The following is a 16,811-nucleotide window of genomic DNA, read 5'->3' on the forward strand; positions in this document are numbered from 1 at the left end:
GCAAAATACTGTCATGTGCATGAGCCCTAAAGCAAAAGATTCCTGGTATTTCCACTGTGTGAACATGCCCTAATACTTCTCACAGCTGAGGGCTTGTTACAGTTGTATCCAATTGAGACAATCCTCTGTGAGTTAAGGGTACTTTCACACTTGCGGCAGAGGATTCCGGCAGGCAGTTCCGTCGCCGGAACTGCCTGCCAGATCCGGCAATCCGGACGCAAATGAATGCATTTGTGAGACGGATCCGGATCCGTCTCATAAATGCATTGCAATACCGGATCCGTCTCTCCAGTGGAAAAATGGATCCGGTATTAATTGTTTTTGCATTTTTAAAGGTCTGCGCATGTGCAGACCGGAAAGCCGGATCCGTTTTGCTGGAACACTTAATGGCGGATCCAGCACTAATGCACTTCAATGTAAATGAATGCCGGATCCGGCAAGTGATTAGTATTTTTGGCCGGAGAGAAAACTGCAGCATGCTGTGGTATTTTCTCCGTCCAAAAAACGTAAGAGAGACTGAACTGATGCATCCTGAACGGATTGCTCTCCATTCAGAATGCATTAGGAACTCAATACCGGAAAACTTTAACGCAACTGAGAAAAATACCCTAAATATATCAGAAGCACAAATCTCTCTTCTGTCCTGATGGTTTGTTGCAATGTATCAGTGATTGTGAAATGTATCAAAGTACAGGCTATTTAGCTCATAGGGGCTTGTCTAGACTGGATACATTATAGCACATTGTCGACTGTGAGACTTGTTGGGTTTGTAGGAGGTTTCAACCAAAGCAGAGTGAGATCTTGACAATAATAAGTAACTGAAACATAAAATAGATGGAGATAGAGAGATATATAGATTAGAGAGATAGATACAATAGATAGATATGGATAGAGATAGAGAAAGACAGACATGAAAAAATAAACCAGCACCTCCAAAATATATAAAAAAAGGGGCACAGATGCACGCTACCTTGGCTGCAACACAATACGTAGAGCTACAAATAGCAGCACACTGCTTTACTGCACAAAGACATAGGTAAATGGTGAACACATGAAAGTGTAAACTGCATTACTGCTATCAGTGGTGTACTGACGACAATACAGGCAGAACACTCAGCTGCTATGGTGCCGTGGGGGGAAAAAGGGCCAGCAGTGAACCAAAGGCCCCTAATTACACTCCAGCTCCAGTATAGTATCCCTATCATCAGTGGAGAAAGCTAAAGGACCTGTGATGATGTCATCACAGGTCCTGTACATCTAGTAAAGGAACTTCACAAAGAATGGTGTAGTTCCCAGGTTAGATAGGAACATCTGCCAGGACCTGTAATTACATCATCTTCAGCATCACAGTTCCTGTGCATCTAGTAAAGGCACAGAACATCAACTGCAGACAGTTACAAACGCTATTACCTCATGTACCTCACACAATAACCATAATATATAACAGACTACATATATCTTTACACACTGCATCTGCAACGGGCGCCTCCCCCCCAGGACCCTCTATATCACGTCCAGGTTTGGTAGGAATGCCGAGTGGTGTAGTGCGGCCTAAATGTCTCTTTATGTGTGTCATGGTGCTCCTACCTGGATACTGCTGGACCCCAGGCTTTGGCTCCGAAGCGATAAAAATGGGGAATAATTGAGGGATTTGAAAGAATAACTTGAAATGAAGTTCAATGGCAGCTTTACTTGAATGAACGTTTCTCCAAGTTTTCAGGCTTTGTCTTGGTTCCAGCAGGCTTTAGCATTAAACTGGCAGGCAAACTCAATTCGGCTATACCTTTCTCTCACTCTGATGTACCGACAGGCTGGCTGTATAACTCTTCTGTATGCGGCACTTCTTCTCTGTAGTCTGGATCTAGGTTATGCCAGGGAACTTTACTCCTGGCTCCTGAGGCTTTAATCTTTGGACTCCATGGCCAGCAGAGCTTAAGGTGCTCTGGCTGGCTTGGGCACGTCCAGCAAAGACCTGCCCCTGCACACCCTTCCCCTGTCTAGGGAAGACCTAAACTGGAACTAACTAGTCCCCACCCTTCCTGCAGAAAGTAGGACTAGCCCACTTTTCTCCAGAGGGGGTTATAATGGAATGGAAAGCTCCATTCTACCTAAGTACAGCTCTACCATATTTACTGCCACCTGCTGGTGAACCAGGCATATTACATGAACACAACAGTTGCAAAAAGATTAAGAATGCACAGTGTATAGGACCTGGACAGATATACATAAGATGACATTATATTAGCCCATTAGAGATAGTAGCAGGGTACAGTATTTATATATATATATATATATTATATACAGTATAATACCGTAGATGCAGTGGACACAGGCAGTATACCCAGTAGTGTACTGATATATGAGGTACAAGGTATAATAGATGAAGTGTGTACAGGTTTATAGTATATACAGCAGTGTACTGATATGTGAGGTAGGAGGTATAATAGATGCAGTGTGTACATATACAGGGAGTGCAGAATTATTAGGCAAGTTGTATTTTTGAGGATTAATTTTATTATTGAACAACAACCATGTTCTCAATGAACCCAAAAAACTCATTAATATCAAAGCTGAATATTTTTGGAAGTAGTTTTTAGTTTGTTTTTAGTTTTAGCTATTTTAGGGGGATATCTGTGTGTGCAGGTGACTATTACTGTGCATAATTATTAGGCAACTTAACAAAAACAAATATATACCCATTTCAATTATTTATTTTTACCAGTGAAACCAATATAACATCTCAACATTCACAAATATACATTTCTGACATTCAAAAACAAAACAAAAACAAATCAGTGACCAATATAGCCACCTTTCTTTGCAAGGACACTCAAAAGCCTGCCATCCATGGATTCTGTCAGTGTTTTGATCTGTTCACCATCAACATTGCGTGCAGCAGCAATCACAGCCTCCCAGACACTGTTCAGAGAGGTGTACTGTTTTCCCTCCTTGTAAATCTCACATTTGATGATGGACCACAGGTTCTCAATGGGGTTCAGATCAGGTGAACAAGGAGGCCATGTCATTAGATTTTCTTCTTTTATACCCTTTCTTGCCAGCCACGCTGTGGAGTACTTGGACGTGTGTGATGGAGCATTGTCCTGCATGAAAATCATGTTTTTCTTGAAGGATGCAGACTTCTTCCTGTACCACTGCTTGAAGAAGGTGTCTTCCAGAAACTGGCAGTAGGACTGGGAGTTGAGCTTGACTCCATCCTCAACCCGAAAAGGCCCCACAAGCTCATCTTTGATGATACCAGCCCAAACCAGTACTCCACCTCCACCTTGCTGGCGTCTGAGTCGGACTGGAGCTCTCTGCCCTTTACCAATCCAACCACGGGCCCATCCATCTGGCCCATCAAGACTCACTCTCATTTCATCAGTCCATAAAACATTAGAGAAATCAGTCTTGAGATATTTCTTGGCCCAGTCTTGACGTTTCAGCTTGTGTGTCTTGTTCAGTGGTGGTCGTCTCTCAGCCTTTCTTACCTTGGCCATGTCTCTGAGTATTGCACACCTTGTGCTTTTGGGCACTCCAGTGATGTTGCAGCTCTGAAATATGGCCAAACTGGTGGCAAGTGGCATCTTGGCAGCTGCACGCTTTACTTTTCTCAGTTCATGGGCAGTTATTTTGCGCCTTGGTTTTTCCACACGCTTCTTGCGACCCTGTTGACTATTTTGAATGAAACGCTTGATTGTTCGATGATCACGCTTCAGAAGCTTTTCAATTTTAAGAGTGCTGCATCCCTCTGCAAGATATCTCACTATTTTTGACTTTTCTGAGCCTGTCAAGTCCTTCTTTTGACCCATTTTGCCAAAGGAAAGGAAGTTGCCTAATAATTATGCACACCTAATATAGGATGTTGATGTCATTAGACCACACCCCTTCTCATTACAGAAATGCACATCACCTAATATGCTTAATTGGTAGTAGGCTTTCGAGCCTATACAGCTTGGAGTAAGACAACATGCATAAAGAGGATGATGTGGTCAAAATACTCATTTGCCTAATAATTCTGCACTCCCTGTATATAGTATACACAGCAGAATACTGATATGTCAGGTATGAGGTATAATAGATGCAATGTGTACAGATACAGTCAGGTCCATAAATATTGGGACATGGACACAATGCTAACATTTTTGGCTCTATACACCACCACAATGAATTTGAAATGAAACGAACAAGATGTGCTTTACCTGCAGACTGTCAGCTTTAATTTGAGGGTATTTACATCCAAATCAGGTGAACGGTGGGACAAAATAATAATCATAAATCAAACTTTTTAATACTTGGTTGCAAATCCTTTACAGTCAATTACAGCCTGAAGTCTGGAACACATAGACATCACCAGACGCTGGGTTTCATCCCTGGTGATGCTCTGCCAGGCCGCTACTGCAACTGTCTTCAGTTCCTGCTTGTTCTTGGGGCATTTTCACTTCAGTTTTGTCTTCAGCAAGTGAAATGCATGCTCAATCGGATTCAGGTCAGGTGATTGACTTGGCCATTGCAGAACATTCCACTTCTTTCCCTCTTTGGCTGATTTTGCCGTATGCTTTGGGTCATTGTCCATCTGCACTGTGAAGAGCCGTCCAATGAGTTCTGAAGCATTTGGCTGAATATGAGCAGATAATATTGCCCGGAACACTTCAGAATTCATCCTGCTGCTTTTGTCAGCAGTCACATCATCAATAAAGAGAACCAGTTCCATTGGCAGCCATACATGCCCACACCATGACACTACCATCACCATGCTTGACTGATGAGGTAGTATGCTTAGGATTAAGAGCAGTTCCTTTCCTTCTCCATACTCTTCTCTTCCCAATCACTCTGGTACAAGTTGATCTTGGTCTCATCTGTCCATAGGATGTTGTTCCAGAACTGTGAAGGCTTTTTTAGATGTCCTTTGGCAAACTATAATCTGGCCTTCCTGTTTTTGAGGCTCACCAATGGTTTACATCTTGTGGTGAACCCTCTGTATTCACTCTGGTGAAGTCTTCTCTTGATTGTTGACTTTGACACACATACACCTACCTCCTGGAGAGTGTTCTTGATCTGTTATAACCTACAACAACCCAAATGCAATACCCAACTCCTCAACCTACTACAAACTATACAAAAAAAGAGCAAGGATGTATCATGATAAAAAAATCTCATTTTATTTAATTCAAATGACATAATCAATACAGGTAAGAGCAAAAAGGGACAGGACATGAAGACTGAGCCTGGAGGGCTCTACAATGTGGAGAATCACATTTGGGGGTGAGGGTAACCATGAACAGCAGATCACATAAATTTATGCAGGAACTTTAGACACAGGATTAGTTGTGGATGCAATATGCTATTCCCTAGTGGTGACAACTGACGTCCTCGCAGTCTAAGTGTCTCAAGAATGGACACTGTGGGGTGTTGAAAAGGACGGTGGAGTACTAGCATGAAGGTGACAATATCCAAAGTAACTAAAACCACCCATCCAACCCTACATAGAGTATCATGTTACCTACCCATATTGCTGCTGTAAACTGGTGACACGAATCTCCAAACGCCTCTACCTCAACACATGTTTCGCCACATAGGCTTCGTCAGGAGGTGCATACAAACTAAGACAGGATTGGGCATATAAAGACTAAAGAGGAGGGGTCAATTAACACTAACCACAATCATCTGTATCAGGGGCGTTCTGGCGCGGTACCGCTCATGTTGCATGATTGCCTCCTTCAGGGCTTCCTGGTCACCTGATTTGCGACCGCATTGGAGCACTTCTGGGTAGCAGCCACACAGCGCATGCGCCGGCCGCGTCATACCCCGATCACATGGTCATTGACCAGTCACCTGGTCCTGACGTCATGAACAGTGTTCTTGATCTGGCCAACTGTTGTGAAGGGTGTTTTCTTCACCAGGGAAAGAATTCTTCGGTCATCCACCACAGTTATTTTCCGTGGTCTTCCGGATCTTTCGGTGTTGCTGAGCTCACCGGTGCATTCCTTCTTTTTAAAAATGTTCCAAACAGTTGTTTTGGCCACGCCTAATGTTCTTGCTATCTCTCTGATGGGTTTGTTTTGTTTTTTCAGCCTAATGATGGCTTGCTTCACTGATAGTGACAGCTCTTTGCATCTCATCTTGAGAGTTGACAGCAACAGATTCCAAATGCAAATAGCAGACTGGAAATGAACTCTGGACCTTTTATCTGCTCATTGTAATTGGGATAATGAGGGAATAACACACACCTGGCCATGGAACAGCTGAGAAGCCAATTGTCCCATTACTTGTGGTTCCTTAACAAGTGGGAGGCACATATGCAAACTGTTGTAATTCCTACACCGTTCACCTGATTTGGATGTAAATACCCTCACGTTAAAGCTGACAGTCTGCAGTTAAAGCACATCTTGTACGTTTCATTTAAAATCCATTGTGGTGGTGTATAGAGCCAAAAATGTTAGAATTGTGTCCATGTCCCAATATTTATGGACCTGACTGTATATAGTATATCCAGCAGTGTACAGATATATAGTATATACAGCAGTGTACGGATATGTGAGGTACGAGCTGTAATTTATACCTCAAAGAGTATAGGGAGGGGATATGAATGGGGGCCCAATTTAGATTCTTGCTATGGGGACCAGTGTTTTGTATGCCATTGACTGCTATATTTACTGCATGAAAAGTAGAAGCTAGATAGATAGACAGGAGATAGATAGAGTGCATTTTCTGCCTTTAATAACCGGCTGAATTTACTCTGCAGGTAGAAGAACACTTCCTTTCACAATTAGAACCTCAATTCACGTTCAGTAAGAGACAGCTGAGGCGAGGCCATGAGTACAGAGTGAGAGTACGAACAAGACACTCAAAAGGACAGCAAAGAAAGGAAATCTGGAGCAAATGGAGTCCGGAGTTTGTGTTCAGAAACGGTAAAGACTTTGAGATGTGTCATCGTTTAATTAAGGTTATAAGGGTGTAATTAACATTCAAGGGATAAATAAACAAAAACAGAAAATATTCACTTTAACATATCAGCTGGTTACTACAGCATTCACTTCAGTGAGCGCAACGCTGCAGTAACCACCTTGTCCACTACACAACGGAAGGCGCTGTAGTTCTGGTGCTGGAGCTACTGCAATCATTGGCTGAGGTGGTCACTGCTGTGGCCATCGATTGGCTCAGTGGGCATTTCCTGCGTGTCCAGAGGGAGCAGGATAGGTCATCAGTATGTAAATCCCGGAGAACCCCTTTAACAATCTTTTTGCCCTATAGCATACAGGGCAGGGAGGAGGCTCCTGCTACAGCCAGTTGTCGTATGGGCAGACATCAGATTGTGAGGAGGAACATGGCTGATTTTCTAGGACACAAATAGAAGATTTCTTGTAATAGGAGGCAAAATAGGACCAAAGGAATGAAGGAGATGAAGAGGGGGAAGAGATGGGATATTAGTTTTAGCATGCTCTCTGTTTAGTGTTCTTTTAAGTGAAATATCTCTCGCTCTTTTTCAGTGGTTGTCCTGAGAACTGACTACTTTTCTCTTCTTCTAGATTATGACCTAACCATAATGGACTTTAAGTGGGTCATCATCCCAGTCATCTGTATCCTTGTAATAGTGCTCAGTGTATTCTGTTACTTCTGCGTACTCAGGTGAGAGAATAATACCAGCCCACGACTAACCCAGCTCTCCTATATACCAGCCCGCTACCAACCCAGCTCTCCTATATACCGGCCCGCTACCAACCCATCTCTCCTATATACCGGCCCGCTGCCAACCCAGCTCTCCTATATACCGGCCCGCTGCCAACCCAGCTCTCCTATATACCGGCCCACTGCCAACCCAGCTCTCTTATATACCGGCCCGCTGCCAACCCAGCTCTCCTATATACCGGCCCGCTGCCAACCCAGCTCTCCTATATACCGGCCTACTGCCAACCCAGCTCTCTTATATACCGGCCCGCTGCCAACCCAGCTCTCCTATATACCGGCCCACTGCCAACCCAGCTCTCTTATATACCGGCCCACTGCCAACCCATCTCTCCTATATACCGGCCCACTGCCAACCCAGCTCTCTTATATACCGGCCCACTGCCAACCCAGCTCTCTTATATACCAGCCCACTGCTAACCCAGCTCTCTTATATACCAGCCCACTGCCAACCCAGCTCTCTTATATACCAGCCCACTGCCAACCCATCTCTCTTATATACCAGCCCACTGCTAACCCAGCTCTCTTATATACCAGTCCACTGCTAACCCAGCTCTCTTATATACCAGTCCACTGCTAACCCAGCTCTCCTATATACCAGCCCACTGCTAACCCAGCTCTCCTATATACCAGCCCACTGCTAACCCAGCTTAAATACGAGACCAATCCCTCTCTCCTGTATGCCAGAACATGCCATTGCATCTCTCCTACATACGAGAAGACTATTACCGCCTTTTTCCTATATACTGGACCTCTACTTAATCCACAGCCAAATACAATGATCCTTTAATGTTTGTATGAAGTTTGACTCTCTAATTTTATATATATATATATATATATATATATATATATATAAATTTCTATCAGTTTACGTCACTGTACGGTATATTTCTTACATATGCTTTACTTTAACTGTACATAAATTACATTAATGTTCATCCATCTCATAGAACCAAGGAAAAATGGTGGAATAACATTCCAGATCCTGCAAGGAGCAAACTAGCCGAGAGCCAACTGATACCGGTGAGCGAAAGAAGAACACAGAATGCCTTAGGCACTAGCTACCATACAGTCTGAGAAGATTGAGAGTCTGCATATATCACTTTATGTTATATAGAGTATTATACTATAATAGTATATATAATCATGGGTGCAGTAGACCTAAGCAAACATATACCGTAGGTATCCCTGTAGGAGACATTTATGGGACTCACAGAAAAATTTTGAGCATGGCCTAAGGTCTGATGAATGGGTGTGCCATAAATACACTAAGAGATCCAGTTTTAATGGATGTCTGGTATGGACAACCCATTTTAAAGTACTCCCTTTAGGGCATTTTGAGTTAATAGAGGGGGTACCTGTTCAAGACTCATCTATTAGCCACGACCATGTCTCGTTCTGGAGGACCGAGCATACCTGTGGATTACATGAACATCCATTAATTTCAATGCAGATTGTAATTCCTCATTTTTCCTGCGGTGGCGCTGCAGTCAAACAAAACACTTGCAGCTGGATTCCTCCGCAGATTACAGCTGATTGATGAGGGATCTCTGTGGTCACAGGTGAATCAATCAAACACGTTTCATAGAGAATATCCTTCACGTATCTCATTGGATGCTGGTTCATACGGGGATCAGGCAAATAGCATGTATGATTATAGTAAAACTTAATATATAAAACTAAATAGATATCTAAATCTAAATGTTAAATACAATGATATCAATCACATGACCTTCCTTGCTGAAAGAGGAGGTTCTACAACAGGCATCCTCAAACTGCGGCCCTCCAGCTGTTGCAAAACTACAACTCCCAGCATGCCCGAACAGCCTACAGGTATCAGCCTACAGAAGGGCATTGTGGGAGTTGTAGTTTTTTTTAACCCCTTAAGCACATAGGACGTACCGGTACGCCCTATTTCCCGAGTCCTTAAGGACCAAGGACGTACCGGTACGTCCTGACTTCAAATCTGTATTCCGGCGCCCCAGGGGTTAATCGGAACGGGATTTCGGCTGAAATCATTCAGCCGGCATCCCGTAACAATGCAGGGGGGGGTCATTTGACCCCCCCGTATCGGCGATCGCAGCAAACCGCAGGTCAATTCAGACCTGCGGTTTGCTGCGCTTTTTGCAGTTTCTGATGCCCGCGGTCCCTGACCGCGGGGATCAGAAACTTTAGAGTGGCTAAAATCAATATTTTTCGTCCCCCCCTGCACGATTTGATGCCGGCGGGTGGTGCGGGGGGGGGGGGTGTCGCAGGCGATTTCCCGCCCGCCTCCCCATGAACGATCGTTGGATTCTAGTGGGTATACCAGGGTGCCAGCACATTGCTGGCACCCTGGTATAAACGGCTGACATCTTTGCAGATGTCAGCCGTTTAACCCTTTCCATACCGCGGTCCGTACGGACCGCTGTATGGAAAAAGTTAACTGTCATCGGTCAGGGAGCTCCCTCCCTCTCCATCGGGGGCTGCTGTGCCTTTGCAGCCCCCCGATGGAGAGGGAGAGAGCCCCCCGAGAGCCCCCCTCAGCTCGTGCTTACCCTTCCCCGTCTGCGAAGTTCTGAGCAGACGGGGAAGGTTCCCATGGCAACATGGCTCAGGCGTCCTGCTGTCCATGGTGCTGAACAGATCTGTGCTAAAAGCATAGATCTGTTCAGTGTAAGTAAAATACAGTACAGAACAATATATATTGTACTGTACTGTATTATACAGACATCAGACCCACTGGATCTTCAAGAACCAAGTGGGTCTGGGTCACAAAAATGTAAAAAAAGTGAAAAAAGTTAAGATAAAAAATTTTTTTTTATCACTGAATAAAAATTAAAAAAATAAAATACACTACACATATTAGGTATCGCCGCGTCCATAACGACCTATCTGATCTATAAAACGTTCATGTTACTTTCCCCGCACGGTGAACGCCATAAAAATAAAAAAATAAAAACTATGAGAAAATTGAAATTTTGCCCACCTTACTTCCCAAAAAAGGTAATAAAAGTGATCAAAAAAGTTGCATGTACGCCAAAATAGTACCAATCAAACCGTCATCTCATCCCGCAAAAAATGAGACCCTACTCAAGATAATCGCCCAAAAAATGAAAAAACTATGACTCTTAGACTATGGAAACACTAAAACATGATTTTTTTTGTTTCAAAAATGAAATCATTGTGTAAAACTTACATAAATAAAAAAAAAGTATACATATTAGGTATCGCCGCGTCCGTATCGACCGGCTCTATAAAAATATCACATGACCTAACCCCTCAGGTGACCACCGTAAAAAAATAAAAACAAAAACGGTGTAAAAAAAGCCATTTTTTGCCATCTTACGTCACAAAAAGTGTAATAGCGAGCGATCAAAAAGTCATATGCACCCCAAAATAGTGCCAATCAAACCGTCATCTCATCCCGCAAAAAATGAGACCCTACTCAAGATAATCGCCCAAAAACTGTAAAAACTATGGCTCTTAGACTATGGAGACACTAAAACATTTTTTTGGTTTTAAAAATGAAGTTATTGTATAAAACTTACATAAATAAAAAAAATAGTATACATATTAGGTATCGCCGCGTCCGTGACAACCTGCTCTATAAAATTACCACATGATAAAACTTGTCAGATGAATGTTGTAAATAACAAAAAAAAAAAAAACGTGCCAAAAAAGCTATTTCTTGTTACCTTGCCGCACAAAAAGTGTAATATAGAGCAACCAAAAATCATATGTACCCTAAACTAGTACCAACAAAACTGCCACCCTATCCCGTAGTTTCTAAAATGGAGTCACTTTTTTGGAGTTTCTACTCTAGGGGTGCATCAGGGGGGCTTCAAATGGGACATGGTGTCAAAAAAACAGTCCAGCAAAACCTGCCTTCCAAAAACCAAACCGCGCACCTTTCACTCTACGCCCTACTGTGTGGCCGTACAGTAGTTTACGGCCACATATGGGGTGTTTCTGTGAACAGCAGAGTCAGGGCAATAAACCCTTGCTTTGTTAGTGGAAAAAATGGGTTAAAATTAAATCTTAGACAAAAAAATGAAATTCTCAAATTTCCTCCCCATTTGCCAATAACTCTTGTGCAACCCCTAAAGGGTTAACAATGTATGCAAAATCAGTTTTGAATACCTTGAGGGGTGTAGTTTCTTAGATGGGGTCATTTTTGGGCGGTTTCTATTATGTAAGCCTCGCAAAGTGACTTCAGACCTGAACTGGTCCCTAAAAATTGAGTTTTTGTAAATTTCTGAAAAATTTCAAGATTTGCTTCTAAACTTCTAACCCTTGTAACATCCCTAAAAAATAAAATATCATTCCCAAAACAATTCAAACATGAAGTAGACATATGGGGAATGTAAAGTCATCACAATTTTTGGGGGTATTACTATGTATTACAGAAGTAGAGAAACTGAAACTTTGAAATTTGCTAATTTTTCCAAATTTTTGGTAAATTAGGTATTTTTTTTGTGCAAAAAAAATAATTTTTTTGACTTCATTTTACCAGTGTCATGAAGTACAATATGTGACGAAAAAACAATCTCAGAACGGCCTGGATAAGTCAAAGCGTTTTAAAGTTATGAGCACTTAAAGTGACACTGGTCAGATTTCCAAAAAATGGCCTGGTCCTTAAGGTGAAAATGAGCCCGGTCCTTAAGGGGTTAACAGCTGGAGGGCCGCAGTTTGAGGATGCCTGTTCTAGAACCTGTGTTAGGTAGACGGAGCATCCTGATCTATAATATAGGACTGACCTGTAGAGAACCATTTATATTCTTAATGTTTATCCTTTCTGCATTTTAGAAAAATCATTTGAAACCAACTGGAAAGCCTAGTGCTGGAAAATCATGGTGAGTTTCTGCTTCATTGGTGGAGATGGTGTCTTTTTGATGACCCTTCATTTTTATATTTCTAACATTTTCTTCCTCTTCCCAGTAGCAAATGTTTGGGCAAACTTGCCAAAGCCCTCAGTAAGTCCAAGTATGAACAAGTCTCCAAGGAATATCCTGCCAAAGACAGTCTAAACTTCATGGGAAATTTTATTTTTGAACCCGAGAAAGTGGATATTGAAAGCTGCATTCATCTGTATCCTAGAGAAGATGACAACTTACATCAAGAGGACTCACCTGAAGATGATGAAGAAGACATTCATCTGATGCCCACTGACTGGTCTATTGGAATGATGTTTGATGATATTTTAGGTAAGGTGGAAACACCGGAACAGGTTAATGCAGACAATGCATTTGGAAGCTTTGGGACATTAATTCTAAGGGACAATTTTCAGAAACATCTGCCAATTTCCATGGTCTCCCATGAATCTGGATATCAAAGCTATGATTCTGAGGATTCTCCAGGGGATTCAAAATCATATGGGCCAAATCCCCCATATCTTGACAAATCTTCTCTCGTTCAAGGTGATTTTTTACCATATGCTCCAGTACCCAACATTAATGAGGGTGAATCTCAAGTAGCTAAAGATGCATTTGTGAATTCTGGCTACAACAGCTTTGCTAGTGCTCTAGCCGAAGCTACATCCAACATTATGGAAAGAGACAACATATCAGTGTTTTCCTTGGGCACGTTTTACCAACCTAATTATAGGCATTCTTTGCAGAATCCAAAAAGCATTCTGTATTACAACAAAACATGTTTTCCAACTTACGAGGATGACGTTCGACCTATCATAACTCCAACATCTGATTACAGAGTAGAGACATGTCCCATTTCTGTATCTGAAGGACCTGGATATCAAAGCTTTAACCAAGCCGTTCAACAAGGTGATACATCTAGTATCGTCAGTACCACTTGCCTTGTTTTTGACTCTGGGTACAAGCCCTTTGAAAGCCTTACAAGAATCTCTACCAGCAGTGTAGACAATATCAATAGTTTTTCAGAGCTTGACAATCAGCGTCCTTTCGAAGACTCCGTTAACAATTATGAGGACCTTCAACAAACTGGAATGGTCAATGGTGGGACAGATGAGTGGACAGATACTCAAAGTTCTGAGCTCAACTTTTTTTCTAGGAAATATCCATCCTATTCTGAAACATTAGGAGATGAACATACGGGTTCGGTAAGCCTGACTATGGACATTCATTATGGCATCCACAGGGCATTAAAGGAAGCTGATGAACCTTTGGCTTTGACCTTCGACATAATTGATCATATGAGGAATTTTGCAAACATGCCAGAATCCAGCTTATCCCTTGGCTTAGAGTTTTGTGGATTCCCTACAAATATTACATCCTTCCCGTGTTTACTAGATGAGACACCAATCATTCATGACCATCTTCTGGATAAGAACTGCCCTTGTACCGAGAAGGACTTCTCAATGAAGTTTGAGAACATGTCCTATTTTCTCCCTCTTCATCGTTTAAGGGCAGAAGATTGCAGCCAAACAAATAACCACTTACTGGTGCAGCATAATAATATGGACAACGAGGGTAATTCATATATGAAGATAGCATTGTGATAGACGTAGATCTAGCGGATATAAAAATATATGGACTAGGTTCTGTGTTTGTATGAGTCAGAAAATCATGAGTGCTGCCTATGACCATTAAATTGTATCTGTCTTGAGCATGGCAAGGTTTAGCCTCAACAGCAGTTTGCTATGATTGAAGGAAAGGGTGCAAACTTAATGGTTACACATAGTATTGTGGCACAGAGCTCAATAACATCACTTCCATTTACTATGTACATGTAGCGACTGTGAAGAATTTCCTTTTTGGATTGTCAATGGGGGTGTTGCCATGCCTCACACAATACAATGGCATTCTATATAATGTGAAGTAAAAACTCCACTTTTAATGTTTCTAATGTACATGTAGATGCTAAAAATGCATGAGTTAAAAGGGTTTATCCCATGATTAAAAAAAAAAATTTAAATCAGACCTCATATAGTACATGACAACCTCTTCCTAACAAAGCTAGAACCAGCCCTGTACCTCACATGGAAGCAGAGATCTCCACATTTATTGTTCAAATAGATTTTCTTCAGGTTGGCAGCTTGAGGGCGTGTACTTTCTGCTGAAGCTCTCTCCCTATGACAGCTCAGGGGGATGTGTCCTTTCTCGGGGCGGGGTGTCTTGTCTCTTGCAGCTCTTTCCCTGTAACTGTCTCAGCGACTTAAATTAGATACAGCTGGTGACAGTTGAAGATTTAAACTGAGCATGTGCGTCCACCTTAGTGAGGTGGACAGAGAAATAAGGAAATGAGCAAACTGCAGGTAGCGTTATACATGCAGATTTTATATTGAATAAGTCCGTGGTTATAACATTTTTAATTACATGCAATTACAAAAGTATTTAGATCCAGGTGCTGGTTTGAAAAATGTAAAATGTTTTTGGTGGGACAGCACTTTTCATATTGTACGATTGCTTATAAAGATCTTTTTATATGAGCACTATTAAAACACTATGTTCCCCAGAAAACGGATGCACATTACACATGAAACTTAACCCAGCACCTTGCTGGCAGAAATTCCCCCTATATCATCTAAAATTTAATTTCTATATATATCAGAGTAGCTGAGTCATTCTTTACTGCTTTTTATTGATATGAATGAAAACCCTAAGGCCCTCAATGTGCCTATAGTCATGTGGGTGTCCCGTGTCCCTACCTCATTGTAGGAGCAGACTAATCCTAACATGCACAGAAGGTATAAGGAAAAGACTTAGGGAGTTGATACTGGCAGACATCGACATATGAGATTTCTCGCTATGGTTTTTGCAATGGCTGTTTATGGTACTAACCTCTGGGTTTATAGTTATAGTAGGAAGAGCAGCTCTGGAGCAGAAACTGCTGCTCTAACAAGTGAAACACTAAGCAGAATCAGAGAAGCCAGAGGGCCAGTTCTAAAAAATTATAATGAAATATTACTACTGCGCAAAGGTACCACAAATATAGCACTGTGAATATCCCAGGAATAGAGTATCTATACAAAAACAAAGCTTTTGTCTGTAACTTGTCATATTGGCCTGTCCTGTAACATGTGGCTTTATCGGATATATATGGTAAGGTATACCTAAATGGAGATCTTGAGCAATAAAGTTATACCATCACTAGTCTGTAGTCATCCCTCTGTAAACTAATCACAGGCTCCTCAACACGGTGGTCCATAGTTTGTACAGGAGATTGCATATTTAGGACTATGTTCACACTGGTGTTAAGGTCCGTTGCCCTCTGACGGCCATAAAAGCGTATTCTGGTGTAGCTGTCTGACCAAAATGAAAAATTAATTACAGGCAGGGGTTGTGTAAGAAAGAACTTCACTCGCCTTTTGACAGTTCCGCCTTCCCCATTCATGTGACTGCTGCAGTCAATCACTGCGTAAGAATGGCATGTGACCGCAGAGGCTCAGAGGTTTGGTGCCGCTCTTGCACATAGGACCACTGAGGTCAGTGATTTGGTTGCAACGGCCATGTGAGTGGGAATGAAATATCATCAGATCCGGTCCAGCAGGAGCTAGGAGCCAATGTGCTGGAATGGGACGACGTTCAAAAAGTGACCGATTTTTATTTACACATCCCTGCCCGTCATTCACTTTGGTTGGACAACCCTCTTAAAGGCTGTGGTTCTATTCAAGTTGATGCAGTTTTTTCTTTTACTTCAAAGCCAGGAACGGATCATAAACTGAGGACCAGTATAAAGGAAAGACTGGTTTTTCTTGAATCCAATCCTGGTGTTGAAGTCTGAGTGAAAAAACCTGTACAAACCCAGCCAAGGAAAGACAAAGTGAAAAACAATCGCAACACAGATTATCACCACTAGGTGGCAGTGCAAGTGAACTGCACTCACCTTTTTCATGAAAAGGGCTGTCCGAAAACCCGGGGCCCTAGCCTAACTCTACAGCAGAAAACTACTACATGCAGTTGTGGTTTTGCACTGTATTTTGTCATACCACATAACCTGCCCCGTCTAAGCCTGGCCTCAAGTTACTGTCTATGTAATAAAAAGGATATGGAACCTCACCGCTCAGTGTAGAGTGCGTTACATGAAACAGTTAAAGGGGTATTCCTGTTGTGTGAAGTTATCCCCTATCCATAGAATAGAGGATAACTATTAGATCGGTGGGGTTCCTACCACTGAGACCCCCATCAACGAGCCTCCCAAAATGAATGGAGAGGAGGGTCGGGCATGGT

The 16,811-nt window shown here is 42.2% G+C and overlaps 1 protein-coding gene across 4 annotated transcripts in view; it reads left to right on the forward strand.

The window, feature by feature from the left end:
* IL4R (interleukin 4 receptor) overlaps positions 1-16,770 on the forward strand; it is a 37,929-nt gene extending 21,159 nt beyond the window's left edge. For 2 of the 4 annotated variants that reach the window (XM_040441602.1, XM_040441604.1), the window contains 5 exons: positions 6,743-6,908; positions 7,527-7,626; positions 8,634-8,706; positions 12,472-12,518; positions 12,604-16,770. In XM_040441602.1, the coding sequence (XP_040297536.1) occupies positions 6,743-6,908; positions 7,527-7,626; positions 8,634-8,706; positions 12,472-12,518; positions 12,604-14,140 (1,923 nt within the window). In that variant the 3' untranslated portion in view covers positions 14,141-16,770. The remainder of the gene's footprint in view (positions 1-6,742; positions 6,909-7,526; positions 7,627-8,633; positions 8,707-12,471; positions 12,519-12,603) is intronic. The other 2 variants (XR_005780630.1, XM_040441605.1) reach the window with 2 other exon arrangements.
* Positions 16,771-16,811: the final 41 nt, after the last annotated feature.

The sequence above is a fragment of the Bufo bufo genome, chromosome 7, assembly GCF_905171765.1.
Source record: "Bufo bufo chromosome 7, aBufBuf1.1, whole genome shotgun sequence".
Taxonomy (NCBI): Eukaryota; Metazoa; Chordata; class Amphibia; order Anura; family Bufonidae; genus Bufo; species Bufo bufo.